Source organism: Phocoena phocoena, chromosome 2 (genome assembly GCF_963924675.1).
Source record: "Phocoena phocoena chromosome 2, mPhoPho1.1, whole genome shotgun sequence".
In the NCBI taxonomy this organism is placed as follows: Eukaryota; Metazoa; Chordata; class Mammalia; order Artiodactyla; family Phocoenidae; genus Phocoena; species Phocoena phocoena.
Genome location: NC_089220.1, coordinates 73,396,648 through 73,422,393, shown reverse-complemented (window position 1 = coordinate 73,422,393; position 25,746 = coordinate 73,396,648). Strand labels below are relative to the sequence as shown.

General features: G+C 57.0%; 2 protein-coding genes across 2 annotated transcripts; both read right to left on the bottom strand.

Annotated features, from left to right (window-relative positions):
• Nucleotides 1–3,426: 3,426 nt before the first annotated feature.
• TGM1 (transglutaminase 1) lies at nucleotides 3,427–16,046 on the bottom strand. The gene is made up of 14 exons (XM_065872245.1): nucleotides 15,797–16,046; nucleotides 15,460–15,648; nucleotides 14,225–14,473; nucleotides 13,712–13,830; nucleotides 13,497–13,604; nucleotides 12,851–13,025; nucleotides 12,322–12,460; nucleotides 12,091–12,194; nucleotides 9,872–9,960; nucleotides 9,207–9,360; nucleotides 8,818–9,099; nucleotides 8,515–8,675; nucleotides 8,045–8,181; nucleotides 3,427–3,640 (listed from the first exon to the last, which is right to left on the bottom strand). Exons 1-14 carry the CDS (start codon nucleotides 16,044–16,046, stop codon nucleotides 3,427–3,429), a joined length of 2,370 nt encoding a protein of 789 aa, XP_065728317.1.
• Nucleotides 16,047–19,293: 3,247 nt separating this feature from the next.
• On the bottom strand, nucleotides 19,294–25,180 carry RABGGTA (Rab geranylgeranyltransferase subunit alpha). The gene is made up of 17 exons (XM_065872247.1): nucleotides 25,105–25,180; nucleotides 24,726–24,780; nucleotides 24,444–24,554; nucleotides 23,941–24,065; nucleotides 23,561–23,748; nucleotides 23,098–23,301; nucleotides 22,702–22,785; nucleotides 22,531–22,613; nucleotides 22,340–22,441; nucleotides 22,132–22,237; nucleotides 21,987–22,038; nucleotides 21,727–21,815; nucleotides 21,508–21,596; nucleotides 21,299–21,415; nucleotides 20,547–20,660; nucleotides 20,193–20,280; nucleotides 19,294–19,525 (listed from the first exon to the last, which is right to left on the bottom strand). The coding sequence occupies exons 2-17, from the start codon at nucleotides 24,726–24,728 to the stop codon at nucleotides 19,377–19,379; spliced, it is 1,704 nt and encodes a 567-aa protein (XP_065728319.1). The 5' UTR covers nucleotides 24,729–24,780; nucleotides 25,105–25,180; the 3' UTR covers nucleotides 19,294–19,376.
• Between the last annotated feature and the right edge of the window lie 566 nt (nucleotides 25,181–25,746).

Below are 25,746 nucleotides of genomic sequence, written 5' to 3'. Positions count from 1 at the left end.
GCGACATTAGTCCACCATCTTCCCAGGTTGCTGGCCTCCTGAATAAAGCAGCCATACCTTCCCAACAACATTTGTCTCTTGTATATTGGCTTTCCAAGCAGCAAACAGCTGCTGTTTGGGTTCAGTACCAGCCTCATCCGGTTTCAAGCAGGAGAGTACCAGGATTTAATTTAGAGCTTAGAAAGCTCACTGGCTGTGTAGAAACCGGATTATTCAGGAACAAGAGTGGAAACACACCGGGAGGCTATGGCAGTTCCATAGGGAGAGAGCACAGTGACAATGCAAGTGGAGAGAATGACAGATTCAGATAGATTTTGGACATAGAACTCATAAGAAATACTGGTGGAGTGAATCTGGGAGGAGAGAAGAGGGAGGAATCAAGGGTGACTTGTAGGTTTTTGGCTGGAACAACTGGGTGATTATAGTAACAATGAGACGGGAGAAACTAGGGGAAGAAGAGTTTGGGGGTGGAATTAAGAGCTCTGTGGGGTCACTTTCAGTCTGAGATAAAATACAGGCTGTGGAGCCAGACTGTCCAGGTTCTAATCCTATTCTAGAGTGCTAAATGATTTTGATGGGTTCCCTAGCCCCTTGCCTCAGATTCTTCATCTGTAGAGGGGAAATTATAATACAGTGACCTTATGAGGTCTTTGTGAAGATGACAGGTGTTATTATACATAAATAGATTAGTGCCAAATTCTTCTTCACTCAGCAAGTATTTAGTGAGCATTTCTATGCACTAAATTCTGAGCATACAACAGAGACCAAATCAGACAAAAATCACTGCTCTTGTGGAGTTTATATTCCACTTGGGGGAGGGGGGACACAATGAATAAATGCATTGTTAAAATATTGAATATGTTGGATGTGGATAAGTGTTATGCAGAAAAATAAAGCAGGGAAAAGTGGTCATGAGGAGAGGAGTGGGTTGCAATTTAAAATAGGGTGGCCAGAAAAGGCCGCATTAAGACAGTGATATTCGAGGATAGACTTCAAAGGAGGGGAGAGTGCCTGCCACACGGATATCAGAAGAAGAGTGTGCCAGGCAGGGGCAACTGTTAGTCCAAAGGCCAGGAGGTCAAGGCTTTGAGAAACACCAAGAAAGTGAAGCAGCCATGGCTGTTATTCTGCGAGAAGTGAGTAGCCACTGGGGAGTGTGAGCAGATCGGTGACATAATCTGACTGACATTTAAAAGCATCCCTCTGGCTGCCAAGTTGAGAATAGACAGGGCAGGGCAAAGGCTAGTGAGAGGACTGGGGCTTCAATCCAAGTGAGGGAGGATGGTGGCTTGGACTAGGATGGTGCAGTACTGGTAGAGAGAATTAGATAATAAATGATACAAAAAATTTAATGTATAGAACACCACATGGTAACATGTACTACGGAGAAAAAGAAAGAAAAAAGGGAGATAGGAAACATAGAAGGTGTTGCAATTTTAAAATGGGATGGAAGAGAAGACCTTAAGATGGTGGCACTTAAGGAAGTCTTGAAGGGGAAGAGGGAGTGAGCCATGGGCCCATGTGGGGAAGAAGTCCTCAGGCAGAGCACAGCCCTGCAGAGCCCCTGGAGCAGGAATGTGCCAGGCGCTGTCCAGGTAGGAAGAGGCCAGCGAGCTGGATGGACTGAGCCGGGGGAGGGGAAGGGGAGGGAGGGCGGAGTCACAGAGCACTGTAAGGACTTTGACTTTGGGGGAAGCCAGTGGAAGGTTTTGTTTGTTTGTTTGTTTGTTTGTTTTTTGCGGTACGCGGGCCTCTCAGTGTTGTGGCCTCTCCCATTGCGGAGCACAGGCTCCGGACGCGCAGGCTCAGAGGCCATGGCTCACAGGCTCAGCCGCTCCGCGGCATGTGGGATCTTCCGGGACCGGGGCACGAACCCATGTCCCCTGCATCGGCAGGCAGACTCTCAACCACTGCGCCACCAGGGAAGCCCCAGTGGAAGGTTTTGAGCAGAAGATTGACATGATCTGGTTCACCTGCTCGTTCCAGCTGCTGTGTGAAGAACAGGGTATCAAAGGGCAAGAGTGGAAATGGGGAAATGATTAGGAAGGGGGTGCAACAGTCCAGCTGAGAGATGAAGGCAGCTCGGGCAGGATGGCAGTTGTAGAGGAGATAAGGAGTGGTCAGATTCTAGACACCTATGAATGGGAGGTAGAACCAGCAAGATTTGCTGACAGATTGAATGTGGGATGTGAGAGAAAGAAAGGAGTTAAGGGTGACTCCAAGAGTTTGGGCCCAAGAAACTGGAAAGATGGAGGTGCCATTTACTGATGTAGGGGAAGATGTAGGAGGATATATGCTGGAGGGAGGTCAGGAGTTTGACCTTGGATGTGTTCTACTTGGGGTGTCTTTGAGACATCCACATTGGACATCCACATTGTAGAGATACGGAGAAGGCAGTAAATATACAGATTTGAGGTTCAAGGAAAATATACAATTTTGGGAGCCAGCAGTCCTTAAAACCTCGAGTCTGGCAGAGTTCACCTTGACAGAGTGTAGCTGGATGAGAGAGAGCCTGGGGCAGAGGCCTGAGTCATCCCAACACTGGAGTCTGAGCCGAGGTGGAGGCCCCAGCTGAGGAAACTGAGAAGGATAGCCAGAGATCCAGGAGGACCAGGAGGGTGGCCTGGAAGCCTAGCCTACCATCCAGTCTCTAAACACGATGCTTTCAAAGACTATTTAATGCTGTAGGAAAATGCTCACCATAGGTCATTTGTGGGAGGGGGGCAGGGAGGCAGCATATGAAACAAGGCTAAGTTACTTTCTGTACATGGCGGGGCTTGAGGATTATTGTTATTTTCTGCTTTATAATTTTCTGTATCTTCTTAATGCTCAACCCTGAACACGTATTACTTTTGTAACAATTCTTAGACAAGGATATTTGAAGATCAATATTAGAACGTGGCTTCTGCGGCTCAGAGAGAACTCCAGCCTATTTCTACCTCAAACATGTGCCTACAGAAGGGACTTTAGGTTCTTCTTTCCCACAGGGGGTGCTGTGGAAGCGGCAGGCCACTGAGCCCAGGGAGCTTCCGAGGGCTTTGGTCAGCGGGTGAAGACTGGGCAGGTAAGCGCTGGAGGCTGTCCTGACGCCAAGCGGCCCCATCTCAAGAGCTGCTGAGTGGTACCACTGCTGACGTGCCAGCCGTGCTTCTCAGAACTAGGGGCGTCAGAAATGCCAAGAGCATCCCTAGGATAGGCCGTGGGGCTCCTTGGTTCGGCACAGACTGACAGATGGACAGAACGGCAGCTTCATTGTAAAACAGTTTATTAGCATCTGTGCAAGTGAGATCGGTTCCTCCCCAGATGTCCCGGTCTCCCCACCTGAGGCTCTGGGGAACCGCTCTGCAGCGGGCCCCTGTCTTGAGGCAATGCCCTTGCTCATCTGACTCCACTCGCATTGCTCCTGGCCCAGGGCTAAGCCCCACCTCAAGATGCAATAGGGATGGTCTCCTCTGAGCTACCGTTGCCTCTAGTATCTGAGGAGCCCCTGCCACCAGCGGCCGGGGCCACATCCACCTGGATGACCCCATGAACCTGGGAGAGCTGTGGGCTGTCCAAGCTGGCGATGAGCTGGCGGGAGCCTGGTCTCACAGGCACGAACGTCTGGCGCAGTGTCACTCTCTTGTTGCCCTCAATGTCCCTGTGGGCAGAGATAGAATCATGGGCCTGGGGTGACCGAGGGTGGAGTGGGGAGTAAGGGCTGATGGGGCAGGCAGGAAGGAAGGAGCAGCAGGTGGAGCCCTTCAGGCATTTCTGGGCTCAGCTGGAATCTCCACATCCGGAACAATGCCTGAACCCCAAGGCCACCTCTGCAAGGCTAGATCAGTGGCCACCCACCCAGCTGCTGGAGCTGGAAATCTCCTCAGCATCCAGGACTCCTCCCTCCCCGCTCTCACAAACATCCGGACAAAGACAGAGGCACTGCCTCCCCTCCTCTCGATGGCCAATGCTCCTGCCCCAACCAGGTCAGCCCCAATCCCCGTAGGGTTTCCAAGAACAAGGAAACTTCAAAGGGAGACTCTGGGGCTCAACACGGCATTGCCAAATACTTTCAGGTTTGCCGAGGAAGAAGGTGGAAGAAAATTAATCATCCTCTGCTACGACCATATTTCAGCTTGGTATTAAAAAAAAAAAAAAAAAGAACAGACAATTGGCATCTTTCAATTAAATTGACACACATTCGTGTGTGTGAGTGAGAGACAAAGAAACACACATGCTGGTGTGTACACACACACTACAGTGTCTTTATTTTCTTCCTTCCCATGGACCTCTAGTCCCAGACCACCCCTCTGGGAATCACAATTTCACCAGCCTTCTAACTGGCCTCCTTGCCTCCCATCTCATTTTCCATTCTATTCTCCAAGCACTCAGAGATGAACTGAGCCCTTCACCGGCTTGGCTTCCTCGGTGTTTATGAGATAGATGAAACTGTAGCTCCCTAACCTGACACACAGGCTCACTCTGAGCCACCCTGCCTGCCTGCACCACCTCATCATCCCCCCATTCCTCCTGCCCGCCAGTCCCACTGAGCTCCTCCCCTTCCCTGAACTCACCTCTGTCTTCAAGCTTTGCCCCCAGGCTGCCTCCAGACCCAGCTCACAACCCCTCCTCAGTGAGGGCTCCCTGGAGCACCTCCTGCCCTCAGGAAAATGAATCTCACCCTTCTCTGAGCTCCTCCAGCAATCTGCACATGTGCTTGCTTACACACTGACTGTGACTGCATTTATATCGCACCTTCTCACGCCTGTTAGCATCTGTCCTTTCCTGCCTCTGCCTTAAACCTTTACCTCTGGCCCCTGCTCAACCTGAGCCTGCCTTGGGGACTGTCTCTGGAGCCAGACTCTGTGCAAACACCACAGTCCTCCAAGAGAATGAGTCAACACCCCAGCACTGAGGATGAGCTCTCCTTGGGGCAAAACAGCTTGGAGCCTGCTTCCAAGGGGCGTCCCCGGACCACTCTGTACTCCTTCTACCGTTGTTAACTGTGTGGTTTAGAACAAAGTACCAGTCATCCTCACTTTCTGGTGTAAAACGGAAGCGAATGTAAAATGAGGGGGTGGGATCAGATGGTCTTGAAGGTGCCTCCAAGCTCTATGAAGGTGGGAAGCAGGGGAGACAGGGAGATAGATATCTATAGCCTACCTGTTAGGTTATAGACTTAATTTCTAGACTTCCTATCATAATATACAACTTGAAATTAAGTCTAGGGACTTCCCTGGTGGCGCAGTGGTTAAGAATCTGCCTGCCAATGCAGGGGACACAGGTTCGAGCCCTGGTCCGGGAAGATCCCACATGCCGCGGAGCGACTAAGCCCGTGCGCCACAACTACTGAGCCCGAGCGCCTAGAGCCTGTGCTCTGCAACAAGAGAAGCCACCGCAACGAGAAGCCTGCGCACCGCAACGAAGAGTGGCCCCCGCTTGCCGCAAATAAAGAAAGCCCGCGCACAGCAGCGAAGGCCCCACGCAGCCAAAAATAAATACATAAATAAGTAAATTTATTTAAAAAAAAGAAAGAAAGAAATTAAGTCTATAACTTAGCAGGTAGGCTACACTCTGCCTGGTTACGAATCTGTACTTTTAATTTGTGCTCACTTTTCCATCGATGCAGGTTAAAGGTTGTTTAGGTTCCGATCAGCCTTCAAAAGTCTATGTAACCCATACTATGATTGAACTGCACTATTTCAGAGCCTAGCCTTTATTTATAACATTATTTCCAAGAGAAAATGCTCTCCAGGTTCCAGCTAGGGATGTCAAGATCTCTTCCTACCCTTAAGAGTAGGTCTTAAGAGTCAGGCGAGACCCTGGCTGCACCCCAGTTTGCCACTTTACGCTGAGCACGTCAGCTGCTCGTGTTGGAATGTGCCCGTAAGTGAGTGCAGGTAATAAAACCAACTCCCTGACAGGACATCAGAACTTAGACACCCAAATTAGCACTGTCCTTCAATTATGTCCTGGCTCAACCCTGTTGAACATTTGAAAAAACTCCTCTCAGATTTTCCTTCCCAGCCATTTAAAACCACACACACATCACACGCACCCAACTTGGGTGCGCACGCACACCCGGACAAGTCACTGCCCCTCCTTTACAGCCAAGCTTCAGTTCTGATCGAAAAGGGCATTATGACCCACCTTGTTCACTTACCTTATTAATTAAGTCTTAATTCTAAATGACTTGAGGCTGTTTCCCCAAAGTCAAATCCACCCCCTTAGAAGACCACCCTAAGGACATTCTAGAGAATATGATTCAGGCTCTGGGGGAAATTCCCGAGAAGGATTTGGAGCAGACTTCCAGCTTCCCCTGGTGACTGCTTTGGTGGTGACAATAGCCATCTGAAGGAGTAAGTTCTGGAATGTTTATTAAGTGGCCGCTCAGCAGGCTGGGTGGCACAATGGGGTTCCATGCCGCGGCCTTGGATGCGCAGATGAGAGGGAAGTGATGCCCGTTTTGGAATCTAATATATCCGAGCCAGGAGCTCAGGGCTCTCAGCTGTCCCGGTGGCCCTGGCCTGGGCTCACAGCAGCTGAGGAGCCACAGGGTGTCCAAGGAGGACCTGCCTTGAGAAACTACCATCTAACCCTCTCACCTACCGATGGGAAGACTGAGACCTTTAAGTGGGGGGAGACTCGCACGAGACCTTTAAGTGGGGGGAGACTCGCACAAGCCCCACAGCTGAAGAGAGGAGCTGGGTGTCCATCACTCAGTGCAGCGGTCCTTTCCTTATTCCCAGGCAGAGGCAAGAATCAAAGATCTGGTGGGGCTGCTGAGGGGAGCCCCGCTCTGGGGAATCCCTCAGAACAGGTGAACCTCCCTCTGTCAGCTGCAGGTGAGAGACACCAGCAGGTGAGCTGTCTGGAAGTTCCAAGCTCCACTCTCTAAGCTGCCAGAGGCCCTTTTAGGGCGACGGAAGGAGAGCACTCGTTTGTGATGTGTCCCATCATCCAGGGGGCCAGGCTGGGGCAAAGATCTGAACAGCAAGCAACCTTTTCAGCTTTGGCCTGTTGGGGAAAGTGGCAGCCACCACCAGGCAGAGCCGCCTGCTGTGTGTGGGGAGAGGGATGGGCAGGGTGGGCAGGGACCCTCTGCTTCCTCACCCAGCCCCTCCGAGCGCATGCTGTCACTGTCCCTCGGGAGCTCTTTGTGGAATGAGGAAACTTCCTGTCCCTGATCCCAGAGGGCTGACCTTAGAAGTCAGCCTCTGGCCTTCTCTGCTTTCCCTCTATGCTGTTCCTGCGTGCGTGGGTCTGCGTCAGAGATGGCAGCACAGGCCCAGGAACACGACTGTGGGCACGGGCCTGGCCCAGAGCCTCACGTGGCTCGGGATCAGGCCCCGGCAGGCTGGGTGAGGGCCCGAGGCACAGGGCTCTCGCCTTCGGAACTGCTGCTCGGCCCTCATGCCACCACGCCGGCAACAAGCTTGAGAGCCTGTGCTCTCAGCAAAGCGGGAGGGGCAGAGCCTGCCCCTTAGGAGCTGTGAGACCCTGTGAGATGCGGCCACCAGCTGCCCCGTCTGTAAAGGGCGGGGACAGCTACCAACACTGATGCTGTGCCGAGCACCATGCTGCGTGCTTTACGGGCAGCGTCTCTTCTGAGCCTCAGAGCCAGGCTTATCGTTATCCCTACTTTACAGGTGAGAAAACTGAGGCGCAGAGGAGATCAGTCACTTGCCCTGGGGCACACGGCCCAGGTGATGATCTCTAATGTACCTTAAGGGGTTTCTGTGGTCTCCAAATGCACTTATATTCCTGACAGTGCCTGCTCAACTGCTGAGTGCTGGGTGACAGTAGTGACGAGCTGCTAGGGATTCCTATGTGAGGTTTTAGCTCCCTAACCAGCCGGTGAGGCAGGGCGGGGACACCGCGGAGCACTGCCCACAGCAGGCCTTTTAAGTGCTGGGTGGGCTGAACTGAGTCAGGAGGTGCTGCTGGCGGGCCCCAAGCGACAGACCTTACCGTCCTGACAGAGAGAGGAAGCAAAGCTGGGACCCAGGCCGCCAGGAGGCAGGCAAGGGCAGCGGCAGGGGAAGGAGGAGGGGCCCGGACTCACCCAGCGTTGAGGGTCTTGGGGCTCTGCAACCCGGAACCCTCGAGCCGGAAGACAACGTTGGTGAGGGTGATAGGCAGGGGGTTCTGGAAGACAATCTGGACCTCGCAATCCTGGCCAACCACGGCTGCTTGCAGTAACTGAGAGAAAAAGAGGCCCCCATCAGAGCCCCTGGCCGAACTCACGGGACCAGACGCTCCCCCAGAGAGGGAGAGCTCCTTCGAATCAAGACCGCCCTCACCCCACGTTTCTGCCCCCGAGAGAGGGCTCTCCCAAAGCCAGACAGGAAACTCCAACCCACTCTCCAGCTGCAACCACCACAGAATCAGGGAAATGAGATCTGATTTTCCAGAGGAGGAAACCGAAGCCCAGGAGCTCAGAGCTGGTCCCTGACCTCCTCCTGCCATGGCTCCTGGCCCAGTGCCCCCTCCCCTGGCCCTCCGATTTCCCCCTGCCCCAGCCAGCTGCTCTACCGTGAGGGTGAGGTCCGGGGTGCGCAGACGGAAGGTGTGCTGCTTGGCCAGCACCTGCGTGTTCTCCTTGACGTGGCCCGAGACGTTGAGCAGCATGGCCCCCTGGTCCACGAGGTGGACCCGGTACTCCTTGTAGGCCACGGGCATGGCCGTGCGCTCCGCTGCGGGGGAAGAGGCATGGTGTCACTGAGGCCAGCTTCCCCAGACCCGGCCTCCTGGGGTCTCCATGTCCCCAGCCCCGGGGTGCCCAGCCGTGGGGCGGGGTGGGGGGGGAGGCGGCAGGGCTGGGGAAGAAGCACTTACAGGCCCCCGGCGCCAGCACCACTTCCTTCTTGCTTTCCTTGAAGACAGACCCAGAGACGCCGGTATAGAAGGTAACGGAGAGGTAGAGGTGCAGCTTCACAGTCCGGGGGCTGCTGCCGCAGTTGGTCAGCACCACGCAGATGGTCAGGTCCTGCCCCATCACTACGTCCTGCGCCTCCACCTTCAGGGCCACATCCTCAGCCGAGTCCTGGATGGCGTACACGTTGGGTTTGCTGCCGTGGGCGGCTGCGGTCTCCACTGCCTTCCGCTCTGCTTCTGAGCCTGGGGGTTGAGGGTCAATGGTGAGCCTACCACTGCTGCTGGCGTTGGCGAGTGCTTGGTGGGAACCCTTGGCGTGGTCGGAGCTGGCCAGGTTGGGGGGCTGGTACCTTCCGGGTGCTTATAGATGTGGGAGACCTCTTCCCGCATGTTGGAGCCGACAGCCTTCGTGAGGACGAGCGAGCCGATGGCTTTCTCCTCCACGTACACGATCTTGAAGCTGCCATCACCTTGCCGCTGCCAGTAGATCTTGTCACTGTTCACCTGTTTGGGGTGTGTGTGGGGTGTGAGCCGGGAGTGAGTGAGCCAGAGGGTCTGAGGGTGGGCCTGACCCCCAGCTGCCTTCCCTGCATCCTAGGAGCTGCATGGAGGGCTAGATCCGAAGGTTAGGAGCTTCCTGGAAGAGCCAAACCGGGAGACTTTCCAAGCTGAGCCAGACAGGGCCAGAGAGTGGGGAAGAAACTGGTCTGGGAGGCTCCTTACAATGCATTCACCATTAATAACAGTAATCCCTTACGCTCGTTCGCTGACTCTATGACTTATAGAGCAGCTTCATACCCATTATTTCTTTTGATCCTGAGCACAGGAAGCATGGCAGCCATTATTATCCCCCTTTTAACAGTTGGGGAAACTAAGACTCATAGAATGAGTGACTTGCTCAAGGTCACACAGCTAGTCGGTCGGTGGTGAGGTCAGGACCAGAGAACCCAGGGCTAACACCAGTGCCCTGGTCTCCCCAGGCTGCCCACAAAGGCACCGGCCACACAGGCCTCACCTCAGCAAAAATGAAGGGTGCGTCATACTTCATGTAGACCAGGCCGTTCTTGATGGACTCCACAGAGCAGGGGCCACAGCAGAAGATGCCTAGGGGAGTGAGGGTAGCATGGGGGTGAGAGATCCGAGGAGGCTGAGGGGGAACCCCCCACCCAGATCCTGGGCCCACCCATCCAGGCCCAGCGCCCACTGCCTTGGGTCAGCTCCCACCAGTCCAACTCAGGGAGGTTAAACAAAGGAGTGCACACGTTCTATTTGGCCTCAGTCCTTGGTGGGGGATAGGGGGACAGGGACAACTGTGGGGACAGGCCTGCCTTGCTAATCAAATTGCTGGCATACTTCCTCTACTGGCTGAAGCTGCATGTCAGCTGTCTGTAACCCCCTGAGGTCAACAGCCATCCTACATCAAGACAAACCCAGAGCCCACCGTGGCTCTGCTTGCCGGCTGGGAGAGCAATGACATCACAGTCACCATTCCAGAAAGATCCAGAACAATCCTTCAGCTCTGCAGCCTACTGTGTCCTCTCTGTGGGGAGGTGAGAGGGGAGCTGGTGGGAAACACAGTCTGTCCTCAGTGTGCTCGGGAGGGTTTTCTGGAAGAGATGGGTTGATAGGGAGGAAGCTTGGCAGGAGAGGACACAGAACAGGAAGTGAGGGCCATCCAACAGGAGAGAATCTTAGAAAACATCTCGCACGATGGTCTCCTTTTACACATGGGGAGACAGGCTCAGTGAGGCAAAGTAGATGCCAGGATCTCCCAAGACAGTTGGATACAGAGAGAAGGAAGGAGCTAATACTTAACTGAGTAGCTACTAAGCTCCAGCCATGCTGCTAGTCTACTATGACTTATCATTAGCTCCTCCCAACCACCCTGCATGGTACATATCACCCACCTATTACAAACAAGAACACCGAAACCTGAAGGTGCAAGGAACTTGCCCAAGATGACATATCCAAGAAGTGATCAAGCTAGAATCAAGCCCGGGTCTGGCTGGCCTCAGAGGCCCTGGCCGCCGCCCAGCCCACCACTTCCCAGAGTGGGGATGAGAACTCAGATCTCCCGGTGTCCTGCAGGCTGTTCCAGCGTTGCAGGCATCACTGGGGTGGCACAACTCAGGGGGCACCATTCACAGAGATGACTGAGGGGGGAGGGGTCTGGCCAGAGACCAGAGGAGGAATGTAGGCTAGGGGAAGGCTATCTGACCCAGGGTGAGGAAGGGAGAGGTGGCAGGGGTTGGGGGGAGAGGCAACCGGTCCGGCAGGTGGGGCTGCCTGGGGCCAGAGTATTAAGGTGGGAAGGGTGTGCGGGACCTGTCTGAGAACAGCACGGGAAGTCTAATTTTTGCAGAAACGTGCGTTGTGGAAAAGAGACGAGTAGGTTATGTCGTCAGTGATTACTTCTTAGGCTGGACTGTGTTACAGAAGCTCTTTTCTCCTTTGAACCTATCGGAAACCTGATTTTTTCATACTGTACATATAACTCAGTGGAGCAGTGGAACAGATACGAGAGGAACTTGGTAAAAGTGAGAATATGTGTTGAAAGAGAGGAAGTCGGGGGCTGGGTCTGCTCTGCTGCTGACCTAATGCTCTGTGCCCGAGAGGAACGCCCAAACCCAGCTGATCTGCAACATCACCAGAACTTTCAAACATACAGACTCCTAGAGTCTATTCCCTGAAGGTCCAACGTACCAGGTCTGGAGTAGGATATAGAAATTTCCTTGAAACAAAACGAAACAAACCACCTGAGAGAGGATAGGGAATTGTATACTTTATGCTCTACAATTCTATCCTTTTTTTTTCCTTCCAAGCATGTTTTACTTAAAATAATGACTTTTTAAACTTTAAAAGAATATACATAAATAAAAGGGTCCTTCAATTAATTACCTCCAGGATATGTAAATAAAAAAGCAAGTGGGAATAGTGGATTTGTCAGGGGAAGGAAACCTCTCACTGAATTCTCTTGAATCCTTGGACTTTTGAGCCATCTGAGTGTCATAATCATTACAAATAAATAAAATTTAGGCAAATAGTTACGCAGAAAGGTAAAAATAAATGAAGGGCCACATGGTGATTTGCCCCGAGGAGTCTGTTTGAAGAACGGCGGGGTTAAAGGGCCCGGCTCTAAGGCCCCGTCCGGGACGCTGGAGTTTGTTACCCTGGCTGGGGAGACAGGGAGGGGCCCCAAGTGGGGTTCAGGAGCCAGGCAGGGCCCCGCCTCACCGCTGCTGGTCTCCTGGGGTGTGGCGTCCACAACCTGCCATCCATCGAAGCCTGGGGGCAGATCCGGCCTCTTCATCCAACAGTCGTTCCACACGTGGAAGTTCCTGGATGGACATGGCCAGAGGGCTCCGTGAGCTGCCCACCCCCCAGGGCCTCCCCGGCATCCCCCTGGCGCCCAGGCCTCGGGTCACCAGTCCTCAGCAGGGAAGGGCAGGCCAGCCCCAGCCTCACCAGACGGAATCATGGTTCAGGTGCTCGAGTGGCTTCATGTTCTCGTCAAAGTAGATGTCCATGGTGAGGGACGTGTCTGTGTCATGCGCGGAATTGAAGTTGGTGATGGTGCGGGTGGCCAGGCCTAGGCAGCGCAGCACTGTGGGGAAACCAGGGTTGGGGTTCAGGGCCCGGGGCCCGGGCAGGGGTGGGGGGCAGGTGAGGCACGAGGTCAGGAGTAGCAAGGGGACAGGGGCAACTGGGTCAGGGGTCGCTAGGGTCAGGAGGGCACCGAGCCAGGGAGTGTTGGGGGTTAGGGGAATCCAGGCCACCGGCCTCGCCTTGTCCCTAACTGTCCCTTCTCCCTCCTCTCCTCTAGGCCCCTCTCTGGTTGTTAACACTAATTAATGATAATTAAGGCCAGCCTACCAGCTACCCTGCCTGTTCCGACACTGTAGCCACAGCTGGGCTGGGCTCGTGAAGGCAGAGCCTGGCTTCCCTCCCTCCTTCGTGTAGGGCCCAGGCCGCTCCTGTCCCGTCCCTCCACTACCTGTAGTGGTCACACCGGCGAAAACCCAGCACTGGCCGTAAGGGACAGAGAAGCCGGTGCGTAGGTAGCTGAGTAGAATCTCCACGCTGCCCACCCACGCCGATGGATTCGTGCCGCGGGAATACTCTCCAGACCAGTTCCCAATCAGGATGCCACTGTCATCCAAGGAGTTTACCTGCCCAGGACAGGACGGGGTGGGGCAGGGTTGGGGGAGAAGCTCAGGGCCTGCCGTGTGGCCCCCGGCCCAGCCTCTGACCCTGCAACCATCCCTCACCCCTAAAGGCTTCAGGGTCCAGTAGCAGCCTGAGCCCCTCTCACCACTCTTAGAGCTCTCTGCCCACTCCACCCCCCCGACCCCCCGCACCCCCACCCCCCCCACCCCCCACCCCCGTCCTGGTCTGACACATGAATGTGAATGCTGGGTGTGCCAAGTTTGGGGTTTGGCCCTACATTACGCAAGAGCTGGAACCGGAGCCAGGAAGGGGAGCGTTGGGGGACAGGCGAGGGAGGGAAGAAGGGTGAGACCACTTCCCACAGTACCCTTTGCAAGAGCAGTGACAGAATCAGGAAGGGTAAGAGTGTGGGGTGGAGCAGGGGAGGCAGCAGGCAGACACATGGTAGGGCTCAGAGACGCGAGGGTGCTCACCATGGCGGAGACGACCCGGCAGACACTGATGGGGTCTCTGCGACCTCCATATGGCATGCCCCGCCGGTCCAGGATGTACAGGCAGGCATCCAGCACCCCGTGGTCAAACTGGAGGGAGGAAGGGCAGAGGTGACCCCTAGGCCAGCACCTGCTCCCCTACCCCACCCCACCTGCCTCTAGTGCCCCTGAGTGCACGAGGCCCCAGCCAGCCGTACCTGGCCATAGTTCCAGGTCCGCTCGCCAATCTGTGCTTCGGTCCCATAGTAAATTCTCCCACACTCATTAAGCACGTACTCCTGCCGCCAGTCCTCACGGTCCACATACACAAGGTCCTCTGTGTTCCCAAAGCATATATGCCTGGTCCTCTCCAGCCCTCTCCCTGGGTCCCACCTGCCCCTGGGCTGATTCTGCAGGACTCATGACCGCAGAGGAAGAGCAGGAACGCCTCTAGCCTGACAGCACTCCTCCCAGGAAGGATGCAGTGAGCATGACAGAGATGATCAGAGGAGGGTGGCTGTAACCAGGGCCCTTCCCCAGGAGAAGTGAGATTGTGTGACCTTGGGCTGGTCACCTCTCTAGGTCCTGGATCTAGGTCCCCTCACCTGGACAATGGGAGGCTGGCTTCTCCTAGGGCTAGGTACCCAGGCACGTAGCCAGACCCAGGAAAGGAAGCCCTGACCTGCCCTCCCCTCCTGTCCATGCCTTGCTTCTGACTCCAGCAGGCTCACCTGGGCACCAGGGATTGAAGAGGATGTAGATCTCATTGCAGGGGTCACAGGGCAACTGGAACTCGCCAGCTTCTGAGCGTGTGCGGACCGTGAACTGAAACTTGCCGATGATGGCATTGGGGGAGGTGTGGACCTGTAGGTTCAGATTCTTCCCGCTGGACTTGGTCACCTGGGCGCTCCAGCCTCCACTGCCCCCCTGGCCCACTGGGATGATCACGTGGGTGCCCTTGCCCACCTCAGGGTTGTTTCCTGCAGTGGGGGAAGCATCGATTAGCTGCTGCAGCCTATCTGAAGGCGGGGGCGGGGGGGGGGGGGGGGATGGTGCCTTGGACTTCTCGCAGCCCCACCCAGAAAGTGTATGAGCCAATGAGTGTGTCCCTGAGTTGGACCATCGCCTGGGTCAATCTGAGAGCAGCTCTGTCCCCACCCAGTGTTTGCCCACATGTCAGGGCAGAGATCCAGTCCAACATCCCAAACCTGTTCCCTCGACACTCAACTCAGAGGCGACTAGAAGAGACCAGGTCACCGTCACGCTCTCCCTGCCTGACTGTTCCAGCACCTGGGCTGGAGGAGCAGAGCCACCCTGTCTGGGTCCAGTTGCCCCTGCTGTGTGTGAAAGGGCAGTTCATATCCTGAAGTTCAACCCTGCCTGCTCCCTGGGGCGGCAGCTTCCAGAGCCCAGGGCATCCTTGCTGGAGGTGGTGGGGGTACCTGGGAAATTACAGGCTGGGGTGGGCAAGGCTAGGCCCTAATCAAAGGGTACGAGGGGTCGCCGGCCCCCTGCGGCAGCATAAGCAGCGGCCTAGGCAGTCAGGAGCCACCAAGCAATGCAATGAGGGAGGCACCTGCCCTGGGCCACGGGGACAGAGAGACCGAGAGACACAGTGGGAGAGCGCGTGGAGCCACACCCTGAGGAAGGAGGGCAGACCCAGAACGAAAGACACACAGAGGCAGAAACACTGAAGGGGATGCTGTGCCAAACACCTGAAGAAAAAGAATTTTGAGGCTTGAAGAGGGTGAGCCTAGGAAAACAGACCCTCCCTGAGGCACCCCCGGGGACATACTTACATGCTTGCGCCTGCCTTATCTGGCAGGGGCGAGGAGTGGGGTGAGTGAGGAGCCCAAAGCTGCCCCTTTGACCCTAATACCAGGGCGGGGAGCCCTGCTACGCAGCCCCCTACCCCCACTCCACCCTGCCCAGGGCCTTCACCCCTCCCACTGCGGGCTCCACCGACCGATGAACAGCTCCAGGGTGACATGATCGGACGACTCATAGGGACGAGACAGGAAGAGGACCATGTGGAAAGGCTGCCCACGGCGGATAATCAGCTCCTTGTACTCGAACTCGTCCGTGTGGTGCTCTTGGCGATTCTGGCCCGAGGGTGAACTCAGCAGATCCACACCAGTCACCATCAGCTTTCCCTCTGCAAGGCCAGAGCTCAGGTTCAGTGAAGCCCCGTGGGGAGTCCGGCCCTGCATCATTAGCCTCCCAGGCCCCCGGAGATTCCAGAATGTGTCTCAGGCCCATTAAAGCATTTTGGTTCTCAGATAACGTGGACAGGTGGGCCTCACCTTGGATGGCTGTGTTCACAGTGCTGCCCAGGGAGTCGGGTCTTGGAGCCGGGGAGTTGGGTCTTCCATCCCTGGGGCTGGGCCTTGGAGGCCTGGAGTTAGACCCGTGGTCTCCACCGAGCTCAGGCCCCCGGTCCTCATCTATTGTATTCTGGCACGAGCAGCAGCCGCAGCAGCGAGCCCAGAAGGGGCTGCGCCTTTGGCGAGCATGTCTGTCTGGCTCTGGCTCCGGCTCTGGAGAAGGTGTCATGAGGGGCTGCCAGGGATTCCCTCCCCAGCGGCCCACATCTGAACGAGGACTGCCCGTCGTCGTGCCTGTGTGGACAAGGCAGGGAGGCTCTGATCACTCACACAGACCTCCTTTACCCCTACAGCATGCCCCAGTCAGCTCACCCAGAAACCCTCCATCCAGAGAGCTGATTCAGTCCCAGCCAGATGACTGAGATGATCTGATCCTGACCCTGAGATTCCCTCAGACCCACCCAGAGACCTTCCCCAAAGACTCCTTTCAGACTCACCTAGAGAAACTTCCCACGTTACAGAGACGAGTCTTTCCCCTCTCACCCGCCCATGGACATCCACCAAGCCAGATGCCCCATCCAGAAAGCTGCTCACGGACCCCTCCCAGGAGATGACACTTGTCGCACCCTCAAGGTGCAGCCGCACAGACCACCCCGGGCCTGCTCCCCCCACCTGCCAGCTCCTTAGTCTGGAGATCCGGAGCTGCCTGCCTCAAGGACCCATTTCTTAGGCGGAATCCCCCAGCCAAGGCTCCTTGCATTACACAGGCAAGTGACATTCACGACTTGGGCTCCTGACATATTCCCCACGGCTGGTCAAACACCCATGCGGAGCTGCCCGGAGGGTCTGGGCGGGGGCAGAGGTGCCCGAGCCGGGCTTCCCAGGTGTAGAGTCTCGGTGTGTGGGGAGCAGCCTCACTGGGACCGACAGGCTCGGGCTGGCTCGCACCCCACCTGGCCGGGGCCTCACCTGACGAAGGTGCTGGCATCTCTGGGTGGAACAGGTCGGGACTGATGGGACGGGACTGACGCCGCCTCACGAATGGAAAGCGTGGGGCAGGCCGGTAAGTGGTTTATGAGAGGGGGAGGGCGGGGCCAGGCTTCTGGGAAGAAGGGGAAGGAAGGTTGCTCCATCCTCGAGGGAGGAAGCCCAGCCTCTGGGGGCTGTTTCTGAGGTAGGGGTGGGAAATGAGGCTAGGCCGCACCCTTTCCCCTTTCAAGGAGCCAGGAACCGACTGGAGGCGGGGTTGGGCCCGGGCTGGGGAGGGGGCGGGGGCGGGGTCTGTCAGGGCTGAAGTCGGAAGGCTTTGATGAGATCACACCGTCCGAGGGATGCTGACTCCTGCGAAACTGGGTGCATCAGAAGCACTTTCTCCTCGGTGGAGGAGGTTGCGACAAGTGTCATCTCCTGGGAGGGGTCCGTGAGCAGCTTTCTGGATGGGGCACCTGGCTTGGTGGATGTCCATGTGCGGGTGAGGGGGAAAGAATTGTCCCCGTAGTGTGGGAAGTTTCTCTAGCGCGATGGGGCAGGGAGGGTCCACCCACACTCTATCCAGCAGACTCGCTCTTCCCAAGCTCAGGCTGCCCACCTCTGTCCCTGTGAAACTGCCCACCGGCCTGGCTCTGGGACTCGTCCTGCCCAGGGAGCCCCCAGCATCCCAGGCTGGTACACACTGGTGACACCAGCAGCCAGGCCCTCGGACTGGCTCCACCAGCCAGCCCCCACCATCCATTTGTCTGTCCCTCCTTCTTCCTCTAGCTAGGCCCCAGGCCCCAGCATGACTGAGCTGCCCCCTGCTTCCTGTGTCCCTCCAGGTTGGGGATTAGGGGTGTCAGAGTAGAAGCAATCTCTTGTTTTCTAACTGCCACCCCCCACCCCCCAAACCGAGGGGTTTGGAGGAGGTTGAGGTCTTTGCTATGAGGCTCAGGTGGGAATGAAGTCCCCCCCTCCCCAGGCTGCAGAGTACCCCCTTCTCTCACTGAGACGAATGTCTGGTGAGCTGGAGGCCAGGGCTCTCCAACCTGGAATTCTTCCTGGGAATCCTGACCAACCGGCTCCAGGCACCTGCCCCAACTTCACCCTGACACTGGGAGAAATGCCAGGGAGGCCACCAAGAGAGCCCCAAGGCAAAGAGGAGGTCAGACATCTTCCGGAAGTCTGGGACCCTGTTCCTGGGGTCTCTTCCCTCCATCCCGCTGTTGTCCCAGCTCTGTCCATGGGACACTGAACAGAAGACAGTGAAAACAGGGTGGGCAAGGGGACACAAGGAAGCTGACTGGAGGAGAGGCTGAGTTTGGTGATGCGTCAGGCAGGGAGGTGGCTTGGGGAGCAGGGACAGAGGCTCCAGGACCAGGCACAGAGCCCTTCACATCCCCGCGACCTTTTCCTGTCCAGGTCTAATCCCCACATCCTCCAGCACGCTCAGAGGATGCACTAGTGGAAATCAAAATTCCAGGCAGGTGTGAGGCAGGTCAGCCTAAGGGCTTCATGGAGGGGCTGTCTGTGTATCACTACGGATATGGGAGGGGCAGGGCCCTGAGAGTCTGGTTGTGTGTGAGCACATGTGGGTCCAGGTAGATTCTCAGGGAACCAGGTAAATGCCTTGTCACATTCTCTCCCTCTTGTTTCAGTCTTTCTCTTTCCCCACCCAGCCAGGTTTGACTCAGTGCCCTCACCCCTGAGTCGCTCCCCTTTCCTCCCTCCGGGGAGGCTCAAGTGCCTCAGGGCTTTCAGAGTCAGGACAAGGTATGTGTATGTGTGTTGGAAGGGGGACCATGGGAAAAGACACCGTCTCGGTACCTCGGGAGCTGGGGCCAGGCTCTGCCCAATCCAGAAGCAAGAACATGAATCTGGAATCCCAGACCAAGTTGCAGAGACGGCTCTGGCTCCAGCACTTGAGGTCAGCAACCTTGGTTGCATCTTAACAGCAGTTTCCTCATCAGTACTATGGGCCTAATCGTCTCAGCCCTGAGAGCTTGTGAGGATCAAATGGGATCAAGGATTTCCAAGGGCTCTTTATCCAAAGCATGCTACTCATGGGGACTGACAGTGTTGCTGTTAAGAGAGGGGAGCCAGGGCGCCCTGGCCCACTCCTCCTGGGAAGAGCTTTCTTAGCTGTGGTAAAGGAGAGCCGGGGCAGACAGGGCATCTAGAAGGGGCACAGGTCACGGGAGAAACTTCTACGAGCCCCTTTCAGTTAGAGAGACTTCCAGCTGCTTTGTGGTCCAGCCCCAACCAGAACATGAACTCCAATCTGATTCCAGCCTGGAACTTAGACCCAGCCCAGCCCCAAACTGGAATGTAGATTCAAATCCAGCCATTGCCCTGATTCTGCCCCAGATACTGAGGCTTTGGTTCTCCATGACAGGGAACAGCAGGACTGAGCATAAAATGAAAGTAGAGGGGGTAAACTGACATACCCTCACTCTCTCCCTTTCTTTTCCAGGATAGGTAGCAGTAGTAATGATGGTGGCGGCGGCAGCTTAGCAGCCTTTGGGGGCCTCTTCATTGTTTATTCAGTTCCAATAAGTTAAAGGGCAGGGGGCGGGGGCAGAGTCTCTTAGGTGAGGCTGCTGCGAACTGAGGGCAGCAGCTCGGCCAGATGCTCCGAGATGCCCACTGCTTGGCACAGGGGGTTGCCCTGCAGGTTGAGGAGGACCAGCCTGGGGCAGGAGGCGAGAGGCTGGAGCACTGCAGGCTGCTGGAGGCCTTGGGCGGGAGTCAAGGAAAGCTTGGCAGGTTCCTCCAGATCCACCAGCTCCTGTGCACCCATCACTGCTTTCCCTCAAGAACAGGGACTGCTGCCTAGCAGCCTGCTTGGTGGGCACCTTGTCCGCTTCCCCGGAGGGCGTAAGGCTCTAGACTGCAAACACCAGCCCCCGGGGGCCAGGCAGGAAGCACAGGAGGCTGACTGGATACAGTCCCAGAAGGAGTGGTGGAGACTATGGCCAAGGTGAAAGCTAGCCCCAGATGCAGAGGCACCCATGATCCACCAATGGCCAAGGGTTGCCAAGTGGAAATGCAGGCTAAACGTTGCTTTAATTTCCATTTTTTTAAAGAAGAATCAAAATTCTAGATTTTTTAAAATATGAAACTTCCTGATTTTAAAAACATGATGCGCTACCCAAGAATATCTGTAGGCTGCTGGTTTGTGAACTCTGGCTTGAGGAAGTCACTGACTTCCATCCTCCAAAACTCTACCAGTACAAGTCAATGATAGCCTCATACAGCGCCAGGCTACCCTCTCTCCTCAGCTTAGACAGCCAGAGCCCCCTCTCCATGTCCAGGGGCACACCACCCTGCGTGCTGTCTGTCCCTTCCTGGCGTGGCACCTCGTACTGCCTGCTGTCTGAAAGGCACCCAGAAGGAAGGATACGGTTGTTGCACAGAAAGAGCTCCTGCAGCCGGGGCAGGTTAGTGACACCATCCAGGGACTCGATAGTGTTGTCATTGGCCTGCAGCACCTGGGGAGCAGGGAGGGCGGGGAAGACAAGGCAGGGAAGGCAGCTGTCAGCCTGGGATTGGTACAAGCAACTGGGGAACCCAGGGTGATCAGCTTACAGTACATGGAAGGGATCCTGGGGTCAGGCTGGGTGACAGAGGCGAAGGCAGGGGTCATCTGTGGGGTCTGGGAGGACCTGGGCATCTCTTTGTAGGGTGGGCAGACTTCTGAGGTGGAGGAAGGGGAAGAGGATCACCCAGGACAGCGACACAGGAGTGAGTGCTCTACCTCGAGGCAGCGCAGGGCAGCCAGGGCAGGGGGCAGGGCTCGGAGACGATTGTGCGACAGGTCAAGGTGAGTGATCAAGAGCAGCTGCTCCAGATGGCAGAGCACCGTCAGATCCTGAGGAGGGGGGATGAGATACCCAGCGAGACCTGGGGGAAAGGCCTCAGCCATCGTTTATCAGGCACTTGCCCTGTGTGCCCCACACAGGCCCTTGGGGACCCCAGCTGAGGAGAAGAGGGAGTAGGTGGGACGCTTGCCTCTGCACCCCTGGCAGTACATGCTCCACGTCAAGGACATGGGAGAGGCCTGAGCCCTCGGGCTGGGTGGCCAGTGGGGTGGTGGGAGTGGGGCAGGTAAGGGGGATGGAGGAGGGCGCTGGGATAAACACAGACACTGGTGGGAGCGGGCCTGGTGAGTCTGGGATCGGCTGGTGGGGGCGAAGGTGGGCAGCAGTGACGTGTTGGGGAGATTGATTGGGAAGGACTACAGAGGAAAAAGAGAGTCTGGAGAGTTTGTCAGAAAGTTCTGGAAACTATTGAGGTTTTAGGTGTTGGGGCCTGCTCCAGGGAGAGAAGCACGGGAATGAGCTGAGGAAGAAATGTCCAGAAAGGCACGTGCGACTGAAGGAAAGCCGGGGGCGTGGTGAGTGTCTCGGCTGAGGCCCAGGGAGCGGATATAAAAGCCGGCCAGGTCCTGAGGAAGAGGGAGGCCAGCTAGCAGGGCGAAGGCCGGGAAGGCGCGTGCGCAGTCCCTACCTTGTGACCAAGGTGCAGCACGCGCACCTCCGCGTACTCCATCTTGAGCACGCTGTTCTCCAGCAGGAACTTGCTTCGCAGGTCGTCCAGGTACGCTGCCCGCATAGGGTCCACGGCCTGGCAGGGAGAAGGGACGGAGAATGCACGTCAGCTGCCCTCCTCCTGCCCGCCGGGCCTCCCCCTCGCCGGTTCCCACGGACCCGACTTGCCTTGAGGGTCTGGAAGTACTGCAGCGTCTCCTTCTCATACTGCAGGGGGTCCAGCGCCCGCATCAGCAAGATGATGGTGAGCAGGCACCCTGGGGAGAGGGCAGGGAAGAGGACGGTCTCTCCTGGATCCTCCTCTGCTCCCATCCTCTGGAGACCCTTCCCACTCTCCCCAAGGGGTGCCCCCCTAGAAAGGGGCCTCCTCAGGGGAGCGGGCCTCACATTTATTCTCTGGCTCCAGCTCCTGCAGCTCCTTACAGGATTCAAGCTCGGACTGTAGCACCGTGGACTTCTCCACCGACAGCTCACACCTGAGGGTGGGCAGGGTGGGGGAGGGGATGATGCGCCAGCCCTGGGGTACTAGTCAGCCCCAGTATCCAGTCTGAGATCAACTGCTTAAGCCCCCAGCCTCCTGCCCAGCTGCCTGATGCCCAGAGTCCAGAGCCCCCATCCTTGTCTGTGCGCTTCCCTGTCACCATCACCTGAAGAGCTGTTCATCCGTGGCGGAGTCCCGGCACCAGCCCTCTTGGCGGCCTGTAAGAAAGAGCAGGTGGTAGGAGGGGACACCCATGACAGGAAGAGAGGGATGAGGGCTGCTGCCAAGGGGGGAGGTGCGGGCTATGTCACCTTTTAAGAGCACACACTCCTTCTGGGCACCGCCTGCTGTCCAAATGACACGAAATGTATGTTGGGGCAACTGGTCGTTGAGAGAGGTGGCGGGCAGGTCACAGAGCTGGGAGCACGGGGTTAAGAAAAAGCCCGGCTGCACCACCTTCCTGACAGTCCCAGCCCAGCCCTACCCCAGCCTCCAGTCTGCCCACCAATCCTGGGATACCCAGACGTGGCTAGGCCGGTTCCTGCCATCTGGGGTCCTCCACGCCACGGCCAGGGGTGACTCGTCCACCAAGAGCAGCAAGGTCTCCGTCCTGGAGCCCACCTGGCACGGGGGACAAAGAGAGACCCGTCACTCCAACAGCACCAGGCCCACGATCCACGATGCTCTCCGGCAAAAGCTGCAGGACTCACTAGGAGGGGCCGAGAGAAGGAGACAGTCAGACAGGCCTCATCCCGGCTCACGTGCAGGCAGTGCAGAGCATCCTGGGGATCCGCTGGGGGAAGACACAGCCTCAGGTCTCCTTAAATATTCTTCCATTCCTTCTAAGCCCTAATCACCCAGCTTCCTCCCCCACTGCTCACCTCGTCCCAGGAGCCAACGATGGTAGAACCAGGCACTCTGATCATTGGGGTCCGTGAAGAAGGCATTCTGCACCAGCTCCAGCTCTGCGGGGGCCACGGAGGCATGGGGTTGTGGTTAGGGCCCTGCTTGGCTCCTGGCCACCCCAACATCCCACCCTCACCTTGGAGTTCCTCCAGCCTGCAGTTTCACCTATAGGCTGGCCTTGCCCAGGGGCTGCACATTTCAGTTTTATCTTCCCCATTGGACACTTGGGCTCCCTGCAGCCAGGGGCTGGATCTTATGCACCCCCAGAGCCAGGCAAGTTCCCGAGTGGCAGGTTCAGGAACAGGCCTAGGCATCAGGGTTGGAAGGGTGGCGCTGCAGAGTCCTCCCCAGCACCCCCTGACTCTGCTTACCTTTGAGCAGCACATCCTCAGGGAGGCGCCCCTGAGGTCCAGAGTCTGGCTGGGGATGCAGCTGGGGCAAGAGGCAGGAGCGGTAATGCCAGGAGGAATAGTTGGAGAAGTTTCGGGTGATGAGGCTGTCAGTGAAGGCTAGCTCCTCTGCAGGGGGCACAGCTGCCTGCGCAGCCACAAACCGCCGGTAGTCCCAGCAGTGAACTGGGGGGAAGGGCAGACAGCACATCTCAGACGCAGGGCAAGAGAATCTCCCCGGCTGGTACCCCTGGAGTTCCCTCGGAGATCCTGAGAAACACCTCTCTGCACTCCATGGAGGATACGTTTGGCTCCATCATCCCTTTTGCCATCAGCTCAGTGGGCCCATCCTGGCCATCCCTCCCCACTCTGGGCCTTACTGAGGCCCTAGTACCGGAACGTGGGGCAGGTGAGGGCTGTAGGGACAGAATCTGCGGGCACGTACAGTTCCGCTCATCAACCTCGAGGAAGCGGGCACACAACTCCAGCTCCCGGGCCCAGTTGGCCTCTGGCAGGCGGCCCAGCAGCCAGCAGCGGTGGTGCCAGGTACCGTAAGACTTGGGGTTCACCCTCAGACAGCTCTCCAGGAAGCCCAGTTCTGCCTTCACCAGAGCGGCCAACTCCTCGGGGGACCTGCACCCAGAGGGGAATGGGGGTCAGGGCCCTCCGACACCCAATCTCAGCTCACCCCTGTCTTTCTGCACCCAGCCCTCCACTGCCCTCTGCCTATGCCCCTGGCTGCCCCACTCTTCCTCCAGCCCTGGACCCAGGGAGGGCAGGGGCAGAGCCAGGGCCATCTTCCCGGGGCTCTGAACCCCTACGCACTTCTGGACCTCCAGCCGCTGGAGCACCTCTCGGCGACAATTCCAGAGGGTGGCAAAATCAGGGTTGGCTCCCAGAATCTGGCTTGTCAGTTCCAGCACTGATTCATCTAGCTCTCCAGCCTGGCGCTGAAAAGGTAGATAGCAGGGTCAGAGAGATCATATCTTTCTCCTGCTACAGGGCTAATAACATAAATACAACTACCAACTGTTCTGTGAATGCCATACTATACTATAGGTACTATACAAAGCACTTTATGGGTTTACATGTATTCTCTGATTTAATTTTCACAACAGCCTTATGCAGTAAGTGCAATTGTTAGGCCCATTTTACAGATGGGCAAACTGAGGTCCAAAGAGATTCAGTAACTTGCCCAAGGACACACAGCTAGTACCTGATAGAACGCAGATATGGATCCAAGCAGCCTGACTCTAAGGCGCAGTTCTTGGCCTCAGTGCTATACTAAGGGAGCCACTGTGGGAGGGGACGACCTCTGAGGGCCCCACCTTCTGGAAGACAGTCTGGGTGGCTGACTGGTATAGCTTCAGCTTCTGTTCCCGCTCTAGCCTTTTGGCTTCCGCTTGCTCTTCCGATGTCTTCACCTTCAGGCGCCCGTGCTATAGGGATGGCCGGGTTGCAAGAGTGCAGGCTGCCTTGCAGGGGCATACCCACCGGAACCCCCACTCCGTTCTATCGGGCAACCGAGGCAAGGCCATGCGGGGCAGGGGCAAGGGCAAGGGCAAGGGCATGGACATGCGGAGGTGAGGGGCTGCGCTCAGGGTTCTCACCATGGTGCTGGCTCAGATTCAGGGCAGGGTAGGGGTCAAGTGGTGCCCGTGAAACCTGGGGAGAGACGTGTCAATCATGGGAGCCCCGCCCCTGGTAGCCCCGTCCCTAGACGTCCCCAGACGTCCCCAGGAAGCCGCGGGCGAGCCGGGGCGGAGACCCCTGGGGTGTTAAGGGGTTCCGGGACAGGCACTGCACGTCCTGAAGGCACCCACCCGGAATGGGACTTGCACACGTGCAGCCCTGTCCACAGCCCGATTCGCCGGAGCCTGGCCCGAGCTGGAGCACTTAGGTGATGGGGACTACTCCGCGCCCAGAGGCTGTCGCTACCCGCCCGCCCCACGGATCCCAAGCACTGCTGGCCCCCGCCGGCGGACCCACCTGCGCTGGGAGGAGGCGTGCGGGACGCGGAGCTACGGCGCCCACCACCGAGCCCGAGCGCCAGCGCTAGCTAGAGTGGCGTCACGCCCCGGCTCTCCGAGACTCAGCGCCCTCTGCAGGCCTGGGGAGGGGCTCGCGGCAGAGCAGGCGGGCTCCGGAGGCGCCTGCGCAGGATCTCTGGGAGCCCTGTCCGGGAGCACAAAGTGCCTGTTAGCCCTCTGGTGTGTAAGAGTGTGCACGCGTGACTGTGGCGCGCGCGGGAAAGCAGCGCAGGGTGCAATTCCAGCCACCTACTCAAACTGCGTTTCATTTGAAAAGGTTTCCCCCACAGCCGGAAGCCCACCCTCTCAGCGCTCCACTAACCTCTCTCTGGCCGCACTCACCACCTCTTAGTTGCTAAATCTAACTGATGGAGTTTCCTCTCCTTACCTCCATTGACCTCTGCAGCATTTGATGCTACTGACTTCCCTCGACGTGACACCCTGTCCTGGCTTTTCCTGCACTTTTGCCCCTCTCTTCTCATCTGTTTACCTTCTCTTCCCCTAAATGTTGGTGATATCCAGGGCCCTTTCCACACTCTTTTCCACTTCACACACTGCTCCCTTGGGAGAATGTTCACAAATCCAAGCCTTCAACTGCTTG

Bases quoted from the DNA above. Each gene is read 5' to 3' on its own strand.
- TGM1 (XM_065872245.1), bottom strand. From the start codon at position 16,046: ATGACACCTTCTCCAGAGCCGGAGCCAGAGCCAGACAGACATGCTCGC. The intron at 15,649-15,796 runs GTGAGGCCCACC...CTGGCCTTGCAG, and splicing joins TGTGAACACAGCCATCCAAG to AGGGAAAGCTGATGGTGACT. The intron at 9,961-12,090 runs GTGAGGCGGGGC...TCACTCCCCTAG, and splicing joins ACCCCAGGAGACCAGCAGCG to GCATCTTCTGCTGTGGCCCC.
- RABGGTA (XM_065872247.1), bottom strand. The intron at 21,597-21,726 runs GTGAGGCCCGCT...CCCTCTCCCCAG, and splicing joins GCTGGAGCCAGAGAATAAAT to GGTGCCTGCTCACCATCATC. The intron at 19,526-20,192 runs GTATCCTTCCTT...CTCCCGCCCAAG, and splicing joins GCTCTTTCTGTGCAACAACC to GCCTCCAGCAGCCTGCAGTG.